We start from the raw sequence: 25,583 nt of genomic DNA, 5'->3' as shown, positions 1-25,583 counted from the left end.
GTTCACAAGTCAACGGAAACAAGGAAGGAAACCCAAAAAATTCTATCATTTCTGTTTGACATAGTTCAGAGAAGGGAATATGGCTTTTATTTTTTGAGCTTGCAAACGTGCATGCTCAGCTCTTTGGACATCGTTGGCCTTGCTTACGGAACAATACATACAATCTTGATCTTTTTTTTTAACGCTAATACAATGCTTAGGAGAACGCCATTAATATCTATCCCTACTCCCATTTGAAATCAATGGCTCAAAATTCCCCATTTATCTTCATGGGAGTAGGAGAAACAGGACCCATGTCTGGTTAAAAGTGGGGAATGGTCGCCAAATTCCCCCCCCCCATCCTTATGATTGTTCTCAAACCTGGTTGTTAAAATCACCCAGCAGTTTATTTTGTCATCAGGACACAGCTTACACTTTCTACAAAGTCCAAACTTCTTCCATCAAATATTGACGAGATGATCTCAAAAAAAAAAAAAAAAGTTGCCAGAAATTTCTTTTAGGATTAAAATGTCTGCATTTGAATTTTTGACCAGGCCTCCATTCCCCAACTAAAACTAGGCATGTTTTGTTTTGCCACTAGACATCCTTTCAATACTGAACGTCTTTCCTCCCTCCTCCCCATTCTGATACAGGTGGTTGTCAACGCCTTGGTGGGCGCCATCCCATCCATTATGAATGTGTTGTTGGTCTGCCTTATCTTCTGGCTGATTTTCAGCATAATGGGGGTTAATCTTTTTGCTGGGAAGTACCATTACTGCTATAACGAAACAGCTGAAGAGCTCTTCGATATAGAAATTGTTAACAACAAGACAGACTGTGAGAGACTTATGGACCCCAATACAACAGAGATCCGGTGGAAGAACGTAAAGATTAACTTTGACAATGTCGGTGCAGGATACCTGGCTCTTCTGCAAGTTGTAAGTTCTACCTTTGTGTCTTGGCTTTTTCTCTTACATAAAAAGACTCTGCACTCAGTAGTTCACAGTCGCAAAAATGCTGGAATTCTAAAATGGCTTCTTAAAGTCCTGTGCATCATCTGCCTCCCATATCCTCATTGGTTAGATCAGAGGCTTCCAAAGTGGCACCCGTGAGCACCATCCTACTCATTTATATTTCCTAGCACCTGCCAAGTGGTTTTAGGAAGTAGGCAGAGCCGAGTAGAGTTTTTGCCCAACAGAATTTCTGATTGGCCAGTGAAAACGTGATTGGCTGTGCAGATCTTTAAAAGGTTGCTTCAGCAGCAGCTATCACCACAGCAAATGAATCACCACTGCATGACTAAAGGTAAACTGTGTATTTTCAAACAACATGTTCATTTTAAAAGACTTCTTATTAAACAGAGCTTTTGTTTCAAAAGTTGAAGAATTAGGGTTATGCTTAAACCCACTCCCTGATTTTTGGTGGTTGGTTCTACCTTCTATGGCTGCCATTTTGTTTTTTGTTTAAATAAAACTTTATTAGTTGCCATTTTGTGATTGTGCCCACCACTTTCTGTCACAATTTCAAATCCCCCGCCCCCATCCACCCCCCCCCCGCCCCCCCACAGGCTCAAAAAATTTGGGTACAGCATAACATTTCTTCAACAGGTATAACATTTCTTCAAGTCCCTATCAAGACTTGGCTTTAATTTTTAGGCAAGTTAATTTTCTAAAGAGGCCACCTATTTAACCATCTGTAATAAACAATTAAAGCTAGAATGTTTTTCCGCAATTTGTAGATGATGGAGTACATATAAGGGAGGAAGGGATGAAGGGATGAAGATTTGATGCTAGTCCATCACTTTAAACTGTAGGTGGGTCTTTTCTTATACAGAGATAAGGGAATGGGAGATACTTTTCCCCAGTCACTATTAATTGCATGCTGCAGCTGAAAAAAAGATCTTTTTGTTCTCCTCCTTGTAAAATATTCTCTGTCTCTAACACAACATATTTTCATTTCCTGGCATTCTGAGGGGACTGATAATAGTGAAGAAAAATGATGAGATATATGTTGTGAATATGATTCAAAGTCAGTTCAGTCTTCTGAGGCATCTTCTTCCAAAAGCAGTGAAAGCCATTTTGATATATTGGGGCATTTCAGAATTGGTATCTAATATTGCAGAAAAAGCTGAGTTTCAATTGAGGAGAGGAAAGACACCCGTGAGACATATCAAAGTTCCTGCATGTGTCAAGAGTTCGAAAAAAATCACTGAGAAAATAGGTACATATATCTAAGAGATAAATATTTTATTTATTTAGTTCAGTTCTGTTCTATAATGCCCTCCCTGTGGCATGCTCAGGGTGGTTTACAATAAAAACACAATAATAAATTATAAAACACAGTTAAAACCAATCCCCTTCCCTCATCCTCTTAAACACTGTCCACCAGCTACTCAGACTGGACATGGTATAAAAATGTGGTTTCAGACATCCATGGTCTCAGCCATAAGCATGGTGGAAATCTGGACTCTAACCATCACATTTAGAAAATGAGAATATAAAATGTGTGAAATGACCTTTTGTGGCATATTTGCCAGCCTGACTCAGCCAAACAGAGATAATTGGGATTAGGTTGACAATATTCTGTAAAATCTTCATTTCCTGTTTGATTAGGAAGTTTGAGGTTCAGTGATTCTTGCTGATAGCATGCTGAAAAAATCTAGTTTATTGGAGTGACCAAAAAAAAAAAAACACTTTCATAGATAGATGACAATGGTCCCATGTGTGAAAAAACATCTCTACTTCTTGCAGGTGACAATTGTATGTACAAGAAGGGTATTTGTAAATAAAGAATTTGTATTTAAAACACTTGCTTTTTACAAGATCAATAATATGGTTCTGGTTTTAAGTTTCTTGGGCCCATTTATGGCCTTTATGATTGGGAAGATAGGCTTGAAAGAATAACATCTCAGCAGATAGATGGTAGCAGGACAGGATTTCCAGAGGTACTGAAGAATTTCTCACTAGGGATGTGCATCAAAAATTTTTCAGATTCAGCTTTTGGGAAGAGAATAACAAATTATAAAACAAACAGGGAGGGATCCGCTGTCCGGCACGCAGGCAAAGAGGCCAGGGCCCAGCGCGTGGTGCTATTTATTCGCGCCGCTGAAGCCCCGCCTCCCGCATGCCGGGCGCGCCGCTGCCGGGCATGCCCGGCAAACACCGCAGCCGGCCGCTCGGGCCGCGTCTCCCCTGCTGCCCTCCACGCCGCCAAAAGGCAGCCGAGGTGAGTCTCCGCTGCCCATTGTGGGTTTGCAATTTTCCCTAAAAGTGACTTTGGAGGGGAGTTCACTGACTATGCTAAAGCCTTTGATTATGTGGAGCACAACAAATTGTGTCAAGTTCTTAAAAGATGGGAATACCAGAGCATCTTATTTGTCTCTTGAGAAACCTATATGCAGGTCAAGAAGCAACAGTGAGAACTGAACATGGAATCACTGATTGGTTCACTTGTATATGGAGCACATCATGAGAAAGGCAGGTTAGATGAGTCACAAATTGGGATTAAGGGCAAAAGAAGAAGGGGACGACAGAGAATGAGGTGGCTGGTGGAGTCACTGAAGCAGTAGGTGCAAATTTAAATGGAGAATGGTTTCCAATGAATGTGAATTCAAATGGGTCTTAGGAAGTCTGAGCAACAATAAATCTAGTGGAGGTGACAGCATTCCAGTTGAACTATTCACAGTCTTAAAAGACGATGCAATAAAAGTGCTACACTCAATATGCCAGCAAATTTGGAAAAATCAGCAGAGGCCACAGGATTGGAAAAGGTCAGTTTACATTCCAATCCCAAAAAAGGGCAATGCCAAAGAATGTTCAAACTACCACACCATTGTACTCATTTCTCATGCTAGCAAAGTTATGTTCAAAATCCTACAAGCTAGGCTCCAGCAATATGTGGACCAAGAACTTCCAGAACTACAGGCGGGATTTCGAACAGGCAGAGGAACTAGAGATCAAATGGCCAACGTACACTGGATCATGGAGAAAGCTAGGGAGTTCCAGAAGGACATCTACTTCTGCTTCATTGACTATGCTAAAGCCTTTGATTGTGTGGAGCACAACAAATTGTGGCAAGTTCTTAAAGAGATAGGAATACCAGAGAATCTTATCTGTCTCTTGAGAAACCTATATGCAGGTCAAGGAGCAACAGTGAGAACCGGGCATGGAATCACTGATTGGTTCAAAATTGAGAAAGGAGTTCGGCAAGGCTGTATACTGTTGCCTTGCCTATTTAACTTGTATTCGGAGCACAACATGAAAAAGGCAGGATTAGAGGAGTCACAAATTGGGATCAAGATTGCAGGGAGAAATATCAACAACCTCAGATATGCAGATGATACCATGCAGATGATACCACTCTAATGGCAGAAACTGGAGAGGAACTAAAGAGCCTGTTGATGCGGGTGAAGGAGGAGAGTGCAAAAGTTGGCTTGAAACTCAACATCAAGAAAACAAAGATCATGGCATCCGGCCCTCTCAATTTCTGGCAAATAGATGGGGAAGAAATGGAGATAGTGACAGATTTTATTTTCCTGGGCTCCAAGATCACTGCAGATGGGGACTGCAGCAAAGAAATTAAAAGACGCTTGCTCCTGGGGAGGAAAGCTATGGCAAATCTAGACAGCATCCTAAAAAGCAGAGACATCACCCTGCCAAAAAAAGTGCGTTTAGTCAAGGCTATGGTATTCCCAGTTACAATGTATGGCTGTGAAAGTAGGACCATAAGGAAGGCCGAGCGTCAAAGAATTGAGGCTTTTGAACTCTGGTGCTGGAGAAGACTCTTGCAAGTCCCTTGGACTGCAAGGCGAACAAACAGGTCAGTCCTAGAGGAGATCAGCCCTGACTGCTCCTTAGAAGGCCAGATCCTGAAGATGAAACTCAAATACTTTGGCCACCTCATGAAAAGGAAGGACTCCCTGGAGAAGAGCCTAATTCTGGGGGCGATCGAGGGCAAAAGAAGAAGGGGACAACAGAGAATGAGGTCGCTGGATTGAGTCACTGAAGCAGTCAGTGCAAACTTAAATGGACTCCGGGGAATGGTAGAGGACAGGAAGGCCTGGAGGATCATTGTCCATGGCGTCGCGATGGGTCGGACACGACTTCACAACTAACAACAAAAATATATCCCAAGGCCAATTAATAAGCAGTTCAGTGAGGTGAAGCTCCAATACGGATAGACCCTTAACATGAAAACAACCCACTCCCAAAATGAAATAACATGAGACAAATGGATATTAAGAAAAGCAACCAATTTTTCCTCCAAAGCCTATAACCTCTTCAGATATGACCCACAGCTTTCTGCAAAGGCTGAGCCCGCTCTTGGAAAGGGGTGGTATGCGGACTTAATTAATAAACTAAATAACACTTTTTCTTTAAAATGCATAAGGGGAGGAACACCTAACAGGACAGAGTATTCCAGAATGGGAAGTGAGATTAGGACTGTAGAATGTCTGCCATGAAGTGCACTTTCCCCATAAAAAAGTAATTCATCACTGTCAATCTTGATAAGATTTAATTGTCCCACAGAGAAATGGCTCTTAAGCATCTTATGGGGAAATTTCTGAATAAGTTTACAACATACTTAATCGTACAAAAACTGATGGCCTTAAGACGGGCATTTAGAGGGTTATGAAATGAATAACACAGTTAAAGCTTTTAAATATCTTGGAATCTAGTTTACAGAGTAACAAAAATGGCATGAACATCCATAAAAGTTGTCCATAGTTGGATAAAATTGTAATCTCAGGGTAGTAGTATATGTTCCAGTTTGGTTTTCTTGTTGAATCATTGTAGTGTACTCATGGACACAAATTCAATTATCAGATTTGTAGCAGCAAAACACAAACAATATACTATATCTTGATATATGTATTTGTTAGTTAGTTATATTTATATGCCTCCAATTTCAGCACAGCTAGCTCAAGGCAGCTCACAACAAATAAACAAAACAATAAATCAATAAAATCCCCATCCCACTCTCCCAACCCCCATCAGTCCTGACAACCCCCACTCCCTGACCCCCCCTGACCATAATTCTGTCTCCAGAGAAATAGTCAATAGCACACACTGGAGGAGGGGAAGATCTGATTCCACCTGGCCTCAACCTAAGGCATGGGCTCAGTGTTACAGGCCCTGTGGAACTTTACAAATTCCTGCAGGGCCCTCAGCTCATCTGGGAATTCATTCCACTAGGCTGGGGCCCGGACCAAAAAGGCCCTAGCCCTGGTCAAGGCCAGGTGGACTTCGCACAGCCCGGGGATCATATTATGTTCAGTTTGTGGGAAGGCTATTGTGATGAAGAACAAGATCTGGGGAGTCAAAAGGATAAGCAACTTAAATAACCAGCACCTGAATTGAAGAAGTTGTTTTTTTTTCCCAAAGGAGTGAATCACAATGATTCATAAGGACATGTTATGACCAATAAAGAGAATGCCAGATAAAAAGAAAGGTAATATACTGCATCGTCGCATAATGTTTACAGCAGGCCTATGTGGTAGACTGTTATTTTCATCCAAACATAGGCAGAGTTGAGAGTGACTTGTCTAAGAGAGTGACTCTCTTTACTACTATGCTACAGTACCTCTGAAAATGAGTGATTATTATCAATGTTTTACACAGTTTTCCTCCTTGTTGCATCTGTATTTTATTAGAAAATACACTTTCCTCTAAAAGAATGTATGCTTTCTTCCATAGGCAACCTTTAAGGGCTGGATGGACATAATGTATGCAGCAGTAGATTCTAGAAAGGTAATGTATAACCCTCCTGTCACTGCATTTTATTTACTCCATGATACTCAAGGCAAATCACAGGATGTAGAACAATGCTGTCAGAAAGTATAAAACAACCAAAGAAGAGTACAATAGAACTAGGATTATAGAATCAGAAAATAACAAGGATTTGTGAGGGCATCTCATTTCGACCTTCCCCACTAATTCCTCTTTCCTTCCCTGAAAGCCCCTTGGGTGATCTGGAAGGTTGCCTTCCCCTAGCCTTAGGCAGGCTGGGGCTGCCTCCCACCTTCCATTGCCTCAGGCAGACCAAGCCAGACCAAGCCAGGTGCTGCCCGCTGCCTCACCTTGGATAGGCGGGGCACCACTTCCCCCCTCGCCTCATCTTAGACATGCTGAGCATCACCTCTCCCTTTACAATGGGCAAGCCAGGCCACCTCCCCTGTCTCACCTCAGCCAGGACAGACACAGACTCCCCCACATCAGCTGAGCCAGGTACTGCCTCTCTTGCTTCACCTTGAGTGGATATCAACTCCCACCTTGCCTTGGGTGGGTGAGTGCTGCCTCCTTCTTGCCTCGGGTGGGCTGGCTATCACTTTACCTTCATCTCAGTTGGATGGGGTGTCACCTCTCCATTCACTTTCTATGGCGCTTGGGTAGGCCAGGGCTCATGTCTCCTGTCACAGGGCTGGCCCAACCCAGGTGGGCCAGAGGTCATCAGTCCATTGAGAAGCATCTTAATGGTCAATCCACTCCTGCTAAGGTAAGTTAGGCTGAGAATGTGTAACTGGCCCAAGGCGACTCTGTGAATTTTCAGGATCCAGTATCCTAGCTTGAAAATCTAGCCATTATACCGCATTGGTTCTCATGGGATGGTAGCTGTTGAAAATTATCAAGCATCCAGGCCTAAGTGAGTCATGCAATTTAATAATATCAAGTTCCTGGGGGTTTCTGCTAGGCTCAATTAGTCTTCCCTCAGAGGAAAAAATATCTGTCATTTTTAATAGTTTCAGATTTTTCTGTAACTCTGAGGATGTCACCTCAGTTTGCAGAACATCCTAGTTTATGTCACTGGTGCCATAATCTACAGATTTAGGTACTCACAGATTAGGTGGAGTTTGAATATAAGATTATGTAAACAACAAATGAAGGCAAGGTATACTACAAATGACAGAGAAAATATAGAAAGCAATGAAGTAAAAGAAGGACAACAATCTTATTCCATAACAGAAGAACAAGAAGAGTTGGTTCTTATATGCCACTTTTCTCTACACAAAGGAGTCTCAAAGCATCTTACAATCACCTTCCCTTTACTCTCCCCACAACAGATACCCTGTGGGGTGGGTGAGACTGAGAGAGCCTTGATATCACTGCTAGGTCAGAACAGCTTTATCAGTGCTGTGGTGAGCCCAAGGTCACCCAGCTGGTTGCATGTGTGGGAGCGCAGAATCAAACCCGGCTCACTAGATTAGAAGTCCGCACTCCTAACCACTACACCAAGCTGGCTAAAGATGCCCATTCTACTACAAGCCTAATCCTTTTTTTAAAAAAGAAAAAAGGCCTCTCACCCAGTAACATTTTGCATATTCTGCCAAATAACAGAAATGTGTGGGAAGTGTGAGAGCATTGAAACTCTGAATCCCAGAGCCACAGCGCAACATCGGGGGGAGGCCTTGGCCTCTATGCCCTATTGTTGGCTCTCCAGAGGAACTGATCGGTTGCTGTGTGAGGCAGGATGCTGGAACAGATGGACCATTGGTCTGATCCAGCCGGGCTCTTCTTATGTTCTTTCTGACATCATCACACAGACCATTCCACAAGTTGGGAGCCGTTACTGAGCTTGTATGTGAATAGGCAGCGACCAATCTTACCCTTTTGTATGGTAGCACCTTTAGAAAGCTTGGTTCAGATAAGTGATGCTGTCACCTCCTCTTCTACCTTGTTATTATTTATATAGATCCAATTCAGCCCAGCTTGCATGGTCAAAGTCACAGAAAATGTTATAAAAAGTTTGGCTCCTTAGTGTCTGCAGGATTTACATTATATGCATGAAACACACTTGCAAGGGCCTGGTACTGCAGACACCCTCAGCATTTGAGTAGCAAATTATACTCCTGTAGAAAATTTGTGTTCACTTTGGGTCCCCATTGAGGCTGAGGTTGAAGGACAATATTGCAACTGCTTCGAATCCATCCATCCATCCAACTATTAATAAACCACAAATCATTTTGCGGCTTCAGCAGCCTCTTAAAGACGACAACTTCTGAAATGTATTTTTTTCCCTATTGTGTTCACAGGTAGAACAGCAGCCCAAGTATGAGGACAATATCTACATGTACATCTACTTTGTCATCTTCATCATCTTTGGCTCATTCTTCACCTTGAACCTCTTCATCGGTGTCATTATTGATAACTTCAATCAGCAGAAGAAAAAGATAGGTCAACTTTTCTCACTGTCTGGCAGACAGGATCCCATTTGTTTGAGATACAAAATTCCGGGTGCCTTCTGAATTACGTTCTGATTGCCTGGGGAATCCTGAGTTTAGGTGGGGGTTTAATTACCCAAGAGCTGGTATACTTACCCAAATCCCTACATGGAGCGGCAGTGAATGACCCTTCATAGATCAAGCACACACTTGTTTCTGGGTCCTATCCTGTACTCACGCTGTCCTTTGGCCTTTTAGAGCAGTGGTACCCAACCCCTGGTCCGGGGACTGGTACCGGTCTGAAGACCATTTGGTACCGGCCCGCGGCTCCTCCTCGTCCTCCTCCCCGGCTGCTGCCTCGGGGGCTGCCCTGCCACTCTGCCACTGGCTCACTTTGCTGCTCTCCAGTGGCTGCCATGGCTGGGGCTCCCCCTCAGCATGGCACTGCACAGCTGCTGCTGTCAGCGCCCCCCAGCAGGTGGTGGGAAGTCAGGGGCGCCGGTGGGAAAGCAAGTGGAGCAGGGGCTCAGGCAGAAACGTCCCTCGGCAAACGACTACCCCCCCCCCCGGGCCTCAGTAAAATTGTCAAGCATTGACCAGTCCCCGGTGATAGAAAGGTTGGGGACCACTGTTTTAGAGGATTCACACAGTGAAATATGTCCAAAAGACAATGCTTCTGCCTTACCGAACAAGAGAGAAGGAGGGGGAGGCCTTCCCTTGCTTGCAGAGGCAGGGGTGGCAATTATAGAACTATTGACACAAATTCCAGTCTTGGAGGAGGGGAAAGCAGTTTGACTCCACATTCTGCAGGTGTTACATCTGCTGCAGGATTGATCTTTCTGCTGTAAGCTAAATTGGAAGAGGCTTCAAATTTAAAGCAAATTTCTAGTTCTATATAACAGAAGGCTTCAAATAACAGGATGAGATAACATTGCTTCATACATATTGGATTTCTGAACATAAAATGTCAAATATGGGATTAGTTTGTAAAGGGTGATTACCTTCACTGTATTCTCAATATAATTTTTGCTGGCTCCTCTTCAATCAATCAATATATATTTACGGTCATTCAGACCAAAATGAAAATACATGCAATTAAAAACTAAGACAATTTAAAAAGAGAAAAAACAGTAATAATACTATAAAAATTTTAAAAGATCTGACAACATAAAAATTTTATGATGTTACATTCAATATTTAAAACATAGTTTAAGTTGCCAGTGACAATCGGCTCTTTATACTTCTGAAATTGGATCAGAGAGAAATTTTCTGATCCACATACATCGTACGCAATTTCATGGCGGCAGTGCAAAATTTAGCTGTGCTGAGAGTTATTTGCCTGTCTTCGTCTTGAAGCAGCACCTTGACTTTCTCCTTGGGGGAAGATCTTGGGTAGGTGTTCAAAATTGGCTGAATAAAGTGACATCTGATGGCATCATAAATGGGGCAGAACAGAAGCACATGTTCGTCTGACTCTATCCCTCCGCTGGCACAAGGACAGAGTCACTGAGCAAGGGTTTTTTTTGTAACGCCCTTCCAACACAGCTGTAGGTAGAGCTGAGCATCTCGCTTGGGCGAAGGCCCTTCTATGGGTGTTAAGTTCTAGGTCTGACAGATTTGGGGCTGGAACAAGCTTGCATCGGATCCGGTCTGTACACAGAAACTCTGGTGTTTTGGCTAGATCGCTTTGCCGACGAATGTCCTTGGCCAGGGCTGGCTTCTCTTATAATAGGTATTGGTTGCCATCCACAGACCCTGTGCGCATTTGGGACTTTTTCCCAACTATGGCAAGAAGAGATCTGTGAGTATGTGGGTGAACTGTCATGCATGCCATGAGTGTGCAGTAGCCACAGTCCTCCTGATGTGATGTCTTCAGATCATTTTGTCTGAAGAAGGAACCACTTTTATACTTTCGGTAGTTTCTACACAGAAACCTGACATTTGAGCATTCATATGCAGCAAGTACTAAATCTGCAATATATGTGTGGTGCCTTATTATTCAGATAAAACCGAAAACATTCCGATAAAGAGGCTCATGGGCAGCATGTGTGTGTGGATGGACACCTCCAAATGTACCAACTGAAAAGGACTACTTTCCTCTACGGTTGCCAACCATAGGAAGCTCCCCCTCATGCGCATGGAGCTCTGTCACTGGAGCCTAAAAAGATTGATCTTGTTCCCCTGCAGAACTCGTGCTTCTTGCATTGGATGGAGGCAGCCTCATCCTGTCAAGTACTTTATGACCGTTTATGCACTGGGAACTTTACTGCCCCAGCTCCTGTGCAGGAGCACAAATCGGAGGCGGCTGAAGTGCGCCGGGGCAAATGCTCCACCATGTGGGTGCAGGAACCTGCCACGACTAAAACTCCAGCCTGCAGCCCAGCATGAAACCTCCAGTGCATAAACAGTCTATGTGAAGCAATTTCAGATACCATTATGATATTACTTCCCCCGTGATAATTGACCAAACAAATGCACACAGTTTGAGCGTCACATATAGGAGATGCCACTGGGAGCTGCCTACTTGTGGCTCCGTTTTGTACAGCTACAGCTATACAGTTTCCATGCCTAAAATGGACTTTAGCTCTAGATGGTTATACAAGTGAATAAAAGACTTAACAGATGTTTTTGGCACCAGAGCCCTCAGTTACAATGCATTCACAGTATTTGCAACACAAATGGGGAGAGGGGTCTGCATTAAGAAGAAGCTGGCTTAGTACAATGCTGACTGGCTTTTCCCTGCATCCGTTTGCTGTACTGTGTGCCTCTTTCTCAGAGCAGAGGTATGTATGGTGCTGATTGGCTGTCACTTCAACAAGAACATGGGCAAAACTGAGAGGCTGCAGAGGAGAGCAATGAAGATGCTTAGGGTCTGAGGACCAACCCCTGTGAGGAAAGGCTGAGGGACTTGGGAAAGTTCAGCCTGGAGAAGAGGAGGTTGAGGCTGAGAGAACGTGATTGCTGTCGTTAAGTATGTGAAAGGTAGTCAGAGGAGGGCAGGGATCAGATCCTGTCGGTAGCAGAGGGCAGGATCTGCAGCAATGGCTTCAAACTATGTGTGCAACCGTTATGGCTAGATATGAGGGGAGAGGAATTCACAGTCAGAGTAGTTCAGCAGTGGAATAGGCTGCCTAAGGAGGTGGTGAGCTCCCCCTCACTGGCAGTCTTTAAGCAGCAGTTGGAGAGATAGTTATCATGGATGCTTTAGGATGATCCGGCATTGTGCAGGGAGTTGGACTAGATGGTCTGTATGACCCCTTCCAAAACTATGATTCTGTGATTCTTTTGTATCAGTAATGAAGCCACTTGCTCTAGCCCTAAAAGATAAAGCTCCAAACAGCATTTGAATCCAATAATGCTTTCAAAATAAAACAGAAAATGAAGGCAAGAACAGGTATCAGCCAAGTTTGCCTCCAGAGCTAGACAAAAACAGGAATGAAGGTGGGAGCAAGCAGACCTCATCCCGCAGCAAAAGGTTCCTCGGCTGCTCCTATGTAAGCCTGTATGAATTCACATCTAACCAGTTTAGGAGAAGATTTGTAATTTCTTCCCGCTATTACTAGATGCAAGAAGGAAACCTGCCTGCTTCAGTTTAACCTTCGTCTTCAAGCACTGATGAACAGATTGTAACCAGCCTTCTTTCTTTTCCCTTCCTTTACTTTGGAGGTCAGGATATCTTCATGACAGAGGAGCAGAAGAAATATTACAATGCCATGAAAAAACTAGGTTCCAAGAAGCCGCAAAAGCCCATTCCCAGGCCTTTGGTAAGTTATCCGATGCAGCTCAAGCCATTTGCCCTGTGCCCTCAAATAGGGGTCTTCACATGTTCCAGCAGCTCATCTATTCTTTGAGGTAGTCTTCACTAGAAGAATAAAAGGGCTGTCTCTTCTTGCATGCATTGGTGCTTGGTCTGCTCAGTTTGGATGCCACCAACAAGAGCTTTCATGTCAAATTCTCCTTTTTAAAAAATGTGCTGAAAATTTCCTCTAAATAGGGGCAAAAAACCAAGATCTTAATCTTAGGACAACTTTGGATGCCAGTCAGTTTATTTAAGGAAAGGGTCCAAAAGGTCTAGTAGCTGTTGAACTTCCAAAATTTAGCTATTGAGCTTGTTACACAAGGAGACTATAAATGTGTCAATATATGCAATACATTAATATAAAAAGAGTTAAAACATACAGAACAACATATAATCTTTAACATATATTGTATATACAATATTGAAATATGCAGAGGCAATAGAAAGTTGGCATGATTACTCAAAGCTTCTGTTATGCTGCTGTGATTCCTGAAAGAATACTTACTTACTTACTTACTTACTTACCAGTTCCACATATAATATTCCTGGTAAGAGCCTGGAGGAGGAACGTGTCTCACAAGTGCCACTCAGCGATTAATACACACTCAGGGCAGCTGTCCCACCCCTGAGTGCCTCCAACCAGCTTGCCTGTCTGTACAGTGGCCAGCCAATCACCTTCCATCCCCCACCCCTGACCACCCCCTCCTCTTTCCACTTCCCTTGGAGGCTTGGAGGCTGCAGATCCCTGCTGTGTGAGAGCTGCCCCTGCTGGTGAGTTCCATAACAGCTGCCTGCAGCCTTTCCAGGTCCTGGGGGGAGGGAGAGGCCATCCACAGAGTTCGTCCACTCCACACTCACACACCCCAATCTAGCACCTGTTGTATTCCTGAATGCAATGGGCTTGGCCCCTAGTTTATTAAATTTCTAGTCTAGGTTACAAAATAATACCCGATCAAACTTGCAATCTTTAAAAACCAAAAACCTCAAGATGGCATTAAACAAACCCTCCAGTTTTCCCACAGTTATCCACAAAGGGGTTCGTCCGATGTTATAGCTTAGCCTGAGAGGGGTGCAGTGATCTTACAAAACCCAGCCTCAACCAAAGATGGTAATCCATAGAACAATAGAGGAAACTGACTGAACTATTATGGAAGCTCTGAGTTTAACGTAAAACTTGCAAACTAAAAATGGAAATGGGAGATAAACTTTAATGCCTGGGCTGCGCATATGCATTGTCTGTGATCCTGATGGGTTCCCTGGAAACCAACCACAAAGCTCTGCCGAAGGATGCACCTTGAAATGAAATTGTGAATGAAAATGATTGGCATGCTGAAAGGCCCATGGTCAGAGGATGCCAGCATTTGAAATTGCATTATAGCTGTATGCAGCACCCACCTTACCCATCTTTCTTCCTTCCAAGGATAATAGTACTGCAGAGAGGTGGAACAGCAAAGGAGTAAAAGTGCTTCTTTCTTTCCCCATATGGCACCAATCTGAACTGAAGACACATCTGAGACCATTTCGTTTCTAAATGTCACTGAGAAGACAGTGCACAATTGAGCCATTCCTGTGTTCACTTTTTGCCAGCTCAGTATCCTGAATGCTTTACTGCAATATGGGATACAGAAGACATCTTACCCTGCAGTAAAGAGTTAAAGCTATTGGCTAAGAAGGAATGCAGGAACTGACCAGTTTTATGCTATCCATGTCCTTATAGGACACAAAATCCTTCACAAAATCACGCTTTGTGAGCTGGCTCATATGCTTTCTGGTGGTAGTGGGGTGCACATGAGCACCTTCTGTTGTTACTGTGAGATCCATATCCTACACTGGTCCTTGAAACTCAGTCTTGCCTTCCCTGGCTGGCGTTCCCTGACTGGCGACTAATTTTGGGAAGTAAAAGGTAGCATGCGATTTACCCCTAAGCCACAATCCCTACCCAAAGCGTTTTGCTGCAACTGACAATGTATTCCAGGACAGAAAAAAGTAGACCATTGAGAAAAAGATCTTCAAGTCTTGAAAACTTGTGAATCTGTCCCCTAGATCAGTGGTCCCCAACCCCCGGTCCGGGTACCAGGAACAGTCCGTAGATCAGTCGGTACCGGGCCGCAAATCCTGGCTGCTGCCTCGGGGGCTGCCCTGCCATTCTGCCGCCAGCTCACCTTTGGTGCTCTCCAGCAGCCGCCATGGCTGGGGCTCCGCCTTGGCATGGCACTGTGCAGCTGCTGCTGGCAGCGCTTCCCAGTGGGCAGCGGGAAGTCAGGGGCATCGGCAATGGAAAGCAAGCGTAGCAGAGGCTCAGACGGCAGCGTCCCTAGGCAAAAGACTACCCCCGCCTGGGCCTCAGTAAAATTGTCAAGTGTTGACCGGTCCCCGGTGATAAAAATGTTGGGGACCACTGCCCTAGATGAAATATGATGTACAATGGGTAGAACTCAGGCACATCACTAACTGTTAGGCACATGCATTTACTGTGTGGGTCTTTCCATTCTGTGTTACAGAATAGCGTCCAAGGAGCTGTCTTTGACTTTGTCACCCAGCAAGCATTTGACATAGTAATCATGTTGCTCATCTGCCTCAACATGGTGACCATGATGGTTGAGACTGACACTCAGAGCAAGCACATGGAAGACATCCTGTACTGGATCAACCTGGTCTTTATTATCTTTTTCACTTGCGAGTGTGTGCTGAAAATGTTTGCCTTGCGCCACTACTACTTCACTATTGGATGGAATATTTTTGATTTTGTGGTTGTGATTCTCTCCATTGTGGGTGAGTACAAAGTATCCTCTGTGACATGAACCTCACACAAGTCCGTGTGCCTAGAGGAGAACATAACAAGATGTGTGGGGCACAGGACCGAATATGACTGGGCTTCATTCAAAGTTGATACCCGAACTCTTCTGCCTTATGCATCAATAGATACAGGTAGCCAGTGCACAAATCGTAGTGTAGAATATCACCTGCTAAACCTTATTTCATTCTTCCAGTTAGGCAGGCCTTTCTTACTATTTATTTCAGGATAACATTTCCACATGGGATGCAATTGGTTTTAAGCTTCTTGCTTAGAACTTACCGTTTAATTGGGACTTCTTTGAAATTAAAGCCCCAGTGAAATCCATCTTTCTATTTTTTTTCTGATGACTCATCCTGATCAGGAAATGGGCTGTGAATACAGGGGCTTTAGAAGAAGAAGAAGAGTTGGTTCTTATATGCCGCTTTTCTCTACCCAAAGGAGGCTCAAGGTGGCCTACAGTCGCCTTCCCATTCCTCTCCCCACAACAGACACCCTATGGGGTGGGTGAGGCTGAGAGAGCCCTGACATTACTGCTTGGTAAGAACAGCTTTATCAGTGCCGTGGCGAGCCCAAGGTCACCCAGCTGGCAGCATGTGGGGGAGCACAGAATCAAACCTGGCATGCCAGATTAGAAGCCCGCACTCCTAACCACTACACCAAACTGGCTCTCACTACACCAAACTGGCTTTAGTGAGCTTACATGCTAGAGCTCCCCTGAATCCAGAGGTACAACTGTTCAGAACACATTCCATCGCACATATGGCATACGCCCCTCCAGTGCAATTGATTGAGCTGATGATTAATAAGAAAACCTGTGCGGTCTGCAGCTTTTCCAGACCTGGAACTCACTTTTGGCCCCCAGGTGGCAACCTGGGACCCACTGAACTGCAAGTACGTAACAGGAAATTCTGCGGCAAAAAATGGGGGCAGAGTTATGACCTCATCAGTGCTGAGACCAGGAAAGCTCATGAAACACAAGCTGAGGACCCACAGGTGTACTTTAGTGAGGAACAAGCCAAGGGCTACAGCCCTGGAAAGATTTTCTCCACTGGTGGGTGTTGTTACTTTGCTGCCCTGCTAATCCTCTCAGCATGCATACAGAGCCAGGAGGAGTAGAGCCCTTGCTCATGGCCACTCCTAAAGCAAGTAATTTCAGAAAATAACAAAAAAGGGCCGCTCTGTAGAGGCTTGTGATCCAGTAAAATAGGGCTCTGCGGCCCACCTAAGGTTCCTGATCCGTGGAGTGAAAAGCACTGTCTGAGCACCTCGAAGGAAACCAGATGCTCAAAACATTGTGCAAGCGCACTGAATGAAGATTTTATTGGGAGTCAATTCCAATAATAAATAAAGTATTTTGCTTATTTAGTTTTTTTAAATAGCTGGTATAAGGGGGGTTGTCTGTTTTATCTAAAAGTATAAATTAATCTTAGTTTTTTTTAAAAAACAAATTTCACATGTCCTGTGACAGTTGGGGTGCCTTAAAAGGCACAGACATTGGCTATATCATGCCCATATTATGATTTAAAGGCCAAATAAAACTATCATGTAGTTGCAAATATATGTCATCATCTTTCTAATTTATCCAGAAATGACCTTCAGAAGCTACAAATCAAGAATTAGGGGGGGGGGGCTTTTATCCCAAACTTTCTCCAAGGAGTCCAAGCGGTGCATTCAGTGTCTCCTCCAACCATTGTTATCCTCATAGGCCCATTATGCATGGAGTGGAAGGTCTGCATTTGAGGTGGAATGGCGGCAGCTAAAATCACCAATTATGCACGCTGCAGGTAGCAACCAGGCGCAGAGTCAACGTATGCCGCCGAAAAAGCCGCGTTAGCGAGATGCGGAAGAAAGTGGAGATTCCTGGGACCAGGGTGCAACCAGAAGCGGCTCAGGAGTAGCCGTGTGCATAATTGGATACTCTGGGTTTTGCCGCCGTTGCATTCTGTCCCGTGCGTAAGCGGTTTGCTTCGCTTCTTCCTCCTCCGCGTTCTCCATGCCGCCATTTCAGCGGCCGTGCATAATAGGCCATAGTAATACCATGAGGCAGATGAGCCTGAGAGTAACTGGCCCAAAGTCATGGACATTACCCAGGGTTTTGACCACTACTAGTCCAACACTCTAACCATTATTGTACACTGGATCTAAAATTCAAAATTTCTCAAACTTCCTGTCAGCTAAGTAGAATGAGGAAAATGCAGTGTCTAGTTTGGCCCTAAACAAACACATCACAAAGCAGACAGGCAGAAGGTTGTGTATTAGTTCATAGCAGTGAACTAGAGTTCGTGCTATATTTTGGCTAGGCATAGTGGCACTGCCTATAATTTCATGATTTTTTTCCTTGCGGGTCAATGTAAAGGGAAATTTATGGATTAGGTTGCCGGGTGCTTTCTGAAGGCTCAGATATTAAAAGACTTACGTTCATGGAGAACACCAGTGTGATGTGAGCATTGGCCTGTCTGTTCTAGCACACGGTCTCCGTGCTTGTCAACAAACATTGTATGCCTCTAGAAAAAGGGCACAAGAAGACTTGAAAGTGGAATTAGCAATGGTTTTGTAACATTGTCTTTTCCTCCTGATCTTGTTTAAGGTATGTTCTTGGCTGAAATCATAGAGAAATACTTTGTGTCACCTACTCTCTTCAGAGTCATCCGCCTGGCCCGTATTGGCCGTATCTTGCGCCTGATCAAAGGAGCCAAAGGGATCCGCACCCTGCTTTTTGCCTTAATGATGTCTTTGCCTGCCTTGTTCAACATTGGCCTCCTGCTCTTCCTAGTTATGTTCATTTTTTCCATCTTCGGGATGTCGAACTTTGCTTACGTCAAGCATGAGGCTGGCATTGATGACATGTTCAACTTTGAGACTTTTGGCAATAGTATGATTTGCTTGTTCCAAATCACTACCTCAGCTGGATGGGACGGCTTGCTCTTGCCCATCCTGAACCGGCCTCCAGATTGTGATTTGGATAAGGAGCATCCTGGGAGTGGCTTCAAAGGTGACTGTGGGAATCCTTCGGTGGGGATCTTTTTCTTTGTCAGCTACATCATCATCTCCTTTCTGATTGTGGTAAACATGTACATTGCCATCATTCTGGAGAACTTCAGTGTGGCAACAGAGGAAAGTGCTGACCCGCTGAGTGAAGATGACTTTGAGACGTTCTACGAGATCTGGGAGAAGTTTGACCCCGATGCCACACAATTCATAGAGTACTGCAAATTGGCAGACTTTGCCGATGCTTTGGAGCATCCTCTCCGTGTCCCTAAGCCCAACACCATTGAACTCATCGCCATGGATTTGCCCATGGTGAGTGGGGACAGGATCCACTGCTTGGACATCCTATTTGCCTTCACCAAACGTGTATTGGGTGATAGTGGTGAACTAGACATCCTGAGGCAGCAGATGGAAGAGAGGTTTGTGGCTTCTAATCCTTCCAAAGTGTCTTATGAGCCTATCACGACCACGCTTCGGCGTAAGCAGGAAGAGGTCTCTGCGGTGGTCATCCAAAGGGCTTACAGGGCCCGCTTAGTAAGGAGGGGCTTTATTTACCGAAAGAATGTCTCCAATAAGATGGAAAATGGGGGGACAAACAGAGAGAAAAAAGAAGGCACCCCGTCCACGGCATCCCTTCCATCCTATGACAGTGTAACTAAGCCCGAAAAAGAGAAACAGCGGGCCGAAGAAGGGAGACGGGAAAGGGCAAAAAGACAAAAAGATGTCAGGGAATCCAAATGTTGAGATGATCCGTGCTAATAATGACTCTAGAAAACTTGTGAGCAGAAAAGATTGTTTACAAACTTCCTGATAAATATATAACAATAGCGAACAGCTGTGGAGACACTTTACCTGAAGATCTTATACCAAACATAGTCTGCTTACTGTGTGACCATGTTGCATCTCAAAGCAGTGATCTACCACCTGTTTAAAGGACCCATCTAGACAAATATATTTAAAAAAAAACAAAAACAGGAAACAATACAAAGTCGGAAAAAAGGATTTTATACTGTTTGGGCAGGTGGATACTGCATGTTCCACATCAGTCAATGCAACTTAGGACAAAGAAGCAAAATAAAACACACACACACACACACACTTAAGGGGGGAAAAACGCTGCTTTAGGATTCATATTTTTCTCCAAAGCAGCCAAAATGGATTTTTATTTTTCTCATTTGATTGAAAGGAAACCCAGACAAAAAAAAAACAAAACATCCTTTTTGAAAGGTTTGTTTGTTCAAGCAGAACTAGATTTTCATACCTGATGTTTAGTTTAAGCAGCAAAAAAAACAAAACAAAATTAGAACAAGGCGAAAAAAATAAATCCAGTCAAGCAACAACAACAAAAGCGGAAGCAAAACAACACACATAGCCCATGCCATTTAATCGTCATAGTTTCTTTCGTCTTTATTATCTGCATACGTCTTTCTTATATGGGCTTCACCGTGGTTTGGGAGATGGGGGTAATCAGGTGTTTTCAGCCTACCAAACTCACTCAGGCTGGTTCCAAAAATAAAATAAAATTGTGCTCGTTTCAATGCATAGAAATGATTTGCATGATGGCATGCTGTGATCAGGAATCATGCATGAGGAATCATAAAACCACAAGACACTCAATATGCTGTCCAGGCCGTGCGTTAAGCCATATGTTCAAGGCACTCCACTGACTACGGCACACTGTATTGGGAGAGATATTCTTAGCTATTGCTATGCCCTTCACCAAGGTACCAGTTCTTAAACTTTCCAGACACCCTTTGGTAGAAAAAAAACCAAAAACCAAAAGTGAAACCAATCATCGACAAGTTGTCTGTGTGTCTGTTTTACAACCTTCATGGCACCCATAGATAGAAATGTATTTTGCACTTTTTAAAAACGAAACACAGAGAACAAGAACCCGAAAATGCTGCTCTAAACCCCATCTGATGGGAAGACCATATAAAAATGGTTTCTAATACAGCGTCACTGTCAAAGAGAACTTTAGGCCTTCAAAAAAAGATCCCTCCAGCTGTTCTGTATCTCACAATATTTATGATTACTCTTCAGCCTCCATTCTGCAGTGTGGACACTCCCCCCCCCCTTTTTTGTTAGAGATAAGAAGTGCTACAGGAAACAACACCTGGTCTTTTAAAGGTGCAGTGTTGAGCAATCTTCTAAGCAATCGTCTAAGCGCCTTTGGGGGATATAACCAGAGTGGGGGTATAGCACCTGTGTGCATTCTTTTGAGGTGTTAGGATGCAAGTAACCTAATAATAGGGTACAAGCTGACATCTTGAAAAGCTGCTTGTACTTGTTCTTCTATTGCTAGATTCCCTGCAGCTTGCATCCTGAGGCTGTGTGGTTATCATTTGCTTTGCTGGCTGCCCCTTTTCTCTTTCTTTTTCTTTTGAAACAAAATGCAAACCAAAAAACAACCCCAATTTTTTTTTAATGACCATGAAGTAGGGCAACTTACTTCTGACAGCAGTGTGACACGAGCGCAGAGCTGAAAGGGGAAATTGTCATAAATGTTGTGTGCCTTCCAACATCTCATTTCGTCTCACATGGTGATACCGTCATAATTTTTTTAACAGACGCCCAAATTCAGATAGGGATGAAGAGCTACCTCTCAACTCATCTTCACTCTAAATTGATGAGAGTTCCTCCCCCCCCCCAAAAAAAAACAAACCCTGTAAGTTTTGTTTTTCAAACCTGGGAATCCTGCAGGTTTATTTTTCCTTGAATGTCCCATTGCACCGTCGCCATTGAACAAGTCAGTCATCACTGTGAATTCAGTTCCTTGTTTCCTCTCACTTACTCTCTCTTAGAAGGGCACAGGTCTGGAGACTAGGATTTTGTTGTTTTTTTCCTGATGGGCCAAAGGTTGCATTGCATCATGACCAAGATTGTGTTCCATCTGCAGCTTAAGGAAGATGTAGAACTAATTGTACAGAATGCTGGATTGTAAAGGAAGCATATTGAACAGAATAAAAGGAAGCAAGCTGTTTGAATGTGGACCAAATAAATTGTATCTATAAAGGGCAAAAAAAAAATTGCTTGAAAGATTCAAAAAGCAAAACAAGAAAGCAGAAAAGTTAGCAACGCCTTTTAGGTAAAGGGCAGAAGCTTAATTTATAGCAACCTAGATGTCTGCTACCAGGGTCATGTAGAAAGCAAGTCATTTGATAGACATCTGTGCCAAGTTGGACTTTTTAAAACACATAGTGTAGCTATCATGACATCAGTGGGAAAATTCTGCTGAACCAGACACTGCAAAGAACAAAGCATTTCTCTCCTGTTAGACTTGCCCCCACTTATTCCTACAACGTGTATAATATTTAAGTGAAAAATGACATGCAGATGTACAGGCAACATTGTAAACAGCACAACAACAGCAAAAGCCGAAAAAGTGTGGTTGAACTTTTTAAAAGAATATTATAAATACTGTAATATATCATTTTATTTTATTGGCATGCCTTTTTGTAAATAACGAAGGACTACAAAATTAAATAGAATGGCTTCTGGCTTATGCCACTGTCCATGTTTAATTTTTATATATATACATATATATAGATATATATATAAAAATACATTTTCTCTTTCTTTTTTTCACTTTTGAGATATCAACCTATGTGCATCCCCACCGAGGGGGAAACAATCCCTCCCAAACAGACACAGAGAAAAACTTTATTGCAAAATTACATTTACAACGATAGAAATATTTAAACTATATTTTGTTTCTGAGGTGCAATATGTTTTGACCACTTCTATGCAAGATTTGGCTAAATGTCATCATTGTTCTTTAGCTGGACTACTGCTCCATATCAACAGCTTGGTACATATAGTGTTTGTGCTGTCAAATTTTATTAAGCAATTTTTAGTAAAAAAAAAAAAAAATGCCCTGCAATCTATATTTACATTGGGTCATGATTTAGCGATACTTGAACTTTCTTACATTACAATAGTTTTGCTTAAGAATAAAAGTTATTAACAAACAGCTTCAGAGCTGTGGACTATATCTTTCTGCTTAAATGAACAGTTTAATTTTTTTCCCCTACTTTCTGTGTTACATCCCCCCCCCCGGTGTGCTTGTTTGAACAGTTGCCCCCATCAGCCCATACTTCACAGGTGCTGGGAGAGTTGCTCTGTGTTTTTATATATAATTATTAGGGGAAGCTTAGATTGTTAGAGAAATCTTGAAATGAATAATTTTATGAAGATGTCAGGTAGGGATGCCGGTCTCCAGGTGGGACCAGGGGATCCCCCAGATTTGCAGCTCATCTCCAGATGACAGAGATCAGTTCCCCTGAAGAAAGTGGCTGCTTTAGAGCAGGTGTAGTCAACCTGAGGTCCTCCAGATGTCCATGGACTACAATTCCCATGAGCCCCTGCCAGCGTTTGCAGGGGACATGACCATGGACATCTGGAGGACCACAGGTTGACTACCCTTGCTTTAGAGGATGGACTTCATAGCATTATACTCCATTGAAGCCCCTGACTGTCCCACCTACTCCTGGCTCCACCCCCAGAGTCTCCAGATATTTCCCAACCCAGAGCTGGCAACGGTAATGTCAATACACTATTATACAGATATCCTGGGTAAGGATATATGTGAACATAAGGGATGTGGATATAAAGAGCCTTCTCGGAAGTCAGAGGGAAAAAAGGAGCCAACAAAAAAGTCACAAAACCATTGACAGCAGTTTAAAATTGTGACATTGCTCCCTGATATTTAAGTTCAATCTCTTGATATCACCATTTCCCCTGGAAATGTGATTGTGATAATATTTGATTAAAGTTAATGCTTCTGTCTTTGCTTATGGAGGGGGAGCTGGTAGAATTAGGAAAAAATTATCTGCCTCATTCTAGGGGTGTATGACTCTTTAGCCAGCAAACTGATTTTTGCATATAGAAATTCTTAGTGAGTTTTGTATGAAGGAAAAATCTGGAATTCAGAGCACTGCAGTCTGGAAAGGGGTGACATTGTGATCAATGGGGCGGGTGGATAAAGTTTGATTAACTTCTACTGGAAAACGTTATATTATAAAAATCCTGCATAATTATTCAGGTGTTATTATTGGGGATTTTGAAAGGTGAATCAATACCGCCAGTGTAGTTGGATCAGTTAAAATTTTACCCTTAATTTACCCAATACAATAATATGTTACCAATTCTTGTATTACTGATAGGCAGGAAAAAACTCACAATTGATTTCTGTTCAATTTTCTATTGTTTCTTAATTTATTTTCTGAAGGCGGATGGCGAAACCGAAACAGCTTAGTTTTTTTCTTATTGTTAGTCTTTCTCTTTAAGTTTTCTAATAGCAAGTAACTGCAATAAAATCATTCACATAGACCTTTAATGCACCATGGTGGCCACACCAGGCCGCCCCCAGTTCCATGCGACGGGGCAATTATCCTCGTTACTTCCTGGGTCTTCCTGGAGGAAGTTTTCCCCTCAACGGACCCAGCCCACCTCAGATTTCTGCCTCCATGAAGGTTCCACCATACTTCACAGCAGTGGGGTGATGGGATTTTTATTTTCACAAAGGTGGGATTGCGTGACATTTCACGAAAATTTTAAAAATGCCCCGGTGGGTCCTGCAGCGCCATGAAGCAGAGCTTTCTGTTCCCTCTAGGATGCCGTGGGGGGGGGGGAGCAGGCCTTCCAGACCCAGCTCATCCCCATCCACATGGATTCCCATGGCAGACCAGGGAACATGGAAATATCTGTGTTCTCTTGCCATGGGGCAACAGAGAGCCTAACGCACGCTAGGCCCAGGATGGGGACAGGCCATGCCGACGACATGCGGAACCGAAGATTAGCCCTGCTGCCATACGAGCGCTAGCCCAGCCTTTTCTGTCTGTGCGGAAAAGGTCTCAATTAATCGTTCAGCAAGGTAATGGAGGCAAAGCAATTTTTATTGGCTCTAACCACTCTGGGGAACAAAGGAAGCCAAAAGAGAAGGCCAATGTATTAGATGGTTTGGTGGTTCCTCCTGGTCTTTATAAGATAACATACTTTTGAAAACATGTTGCTGCCACAAGCCAAAGAATATGAAATCAATGTTCCTAAGCACAAGAAGTTGGCATGAAGTTTGTTTCCCCCCTCCCCCCAATAATTCAAAAGAGTAAGGGTTCTCAAGCAATTGCATTAACTATGTAAACATTAATGCAGGGTCCGTTATAGGATATCTGACCTAGTGGATAGATACTTTGCATGAAGTGACTCTGCCTTATAAACACACTGAGGCAGCTGCTTCACAGGCTGGGCCTGGTCATTTAGAAATGGTCAGACATGACTCCCATTCATGAGTAGCACTAAGGCTTTGACAAGCTACATGAAAACACTGGAGGAATTGTCAGCACTGTTCTCTGACAAAACCTGGTGCTAAACTGTTAGCTTAGTACCATTACGCAGAGTTTAAAGTTATAGAACATAAAGGCAAAAGACAAGACAACTTGTACAAATCTGTACAAATAATCAGTAGTGAGTGTCACTTACTTTGGCACTGAAAAAGAGAGGTACAATTCCTTACTTGACTACAGATTCCCTGTTGTGCAGGGTACGTTCAGGTGTAATGCAACTGGCCCTAATCTGGCCCAGTGTGAATATTCCCTGGGGGCTGAATTTCTAGCATCTAAATTTAGTTGCTTCTTGGCAACCCACACAGGGCAAAACAGGAATCAGCTATGCATATTATCTGGGGGAAACAAATGTGATCTCCGAAGGTAGCTGAGGGCCATGTAGCTCTTTCATGTGATAAAAGTGTTTTCAGTCGGCCATATCAGTTAGCTTCACCATGTCTGGGGAAGAAACATCTGCAGCCATTGAAAGTTTCCCAGGACATTTCCCCCCACGGCTTCTGAAGTGCCACCTGACATCAC

At 43.4% G+C, this 25,583-nt stretch overlaps 1 protein-coding gene across 7 annotated transcripts in view; it reads left to right on the top strand.

Moving 5' to 3' along the window:
- SCN8A (sodium voltage-gated channel alpha subunit 8) overlaps positions 1-22,225 on the top strand; it is a 144,225-nt gene extending 122,000 nt beyond the window's left edge. For all 7 annotated transcript variants that reach the window (XM_077328672.1, XM_077328669.1, XM_077328668.1 and 4 more), the window contains 6 exons: positions 633-917; positions 6,675-6,728; positions 9,008-9,145; positions 12,796-12,900; positions 15,437-15,707; positions 18,320-22,225. In XM_077328672.1, the coding sequence (XP_077184787.1) occupies positions 633-917; positions 6,675-6,728; positions 9,008-9,145; positions 12,796-12,900; positions 15,437-15,707; positions 18,320-19,464 (1,998 nt within the window). In that variant the 3' untranslated portion in view covers positions 19,465-22,225. The remainder of the gene's footprint in view (positions 1-632; positions 918-6,674; positions 6,729-9,007; positions 9,146-12,795; positions 12,901-15,436; positions 15,708-18,319) is intronic.
- Positions 22,226-25,583: the final 3,358 nt, after the last annotated feature.

The sequence above is a fragment of the Paroedura picta genome, chromosome 3 (genome assembly GCF_049243985.1).
Source record: "Paroedura picta isolate Pp20150507F chromosome 3, Ppicta_v3.0, whole genome shotgun sequence".
NCBI lineage: Eukaryota > Metazoa > Chordata > Lepidosauria > Squamata > Gekkonidae > Paroedura > Paroedura picta.
The sequence above is the reverse complement of the archived record's forward strand: the minus strand, read 5'-3'. Positions and strand labels throughout refer to the sequence as shown.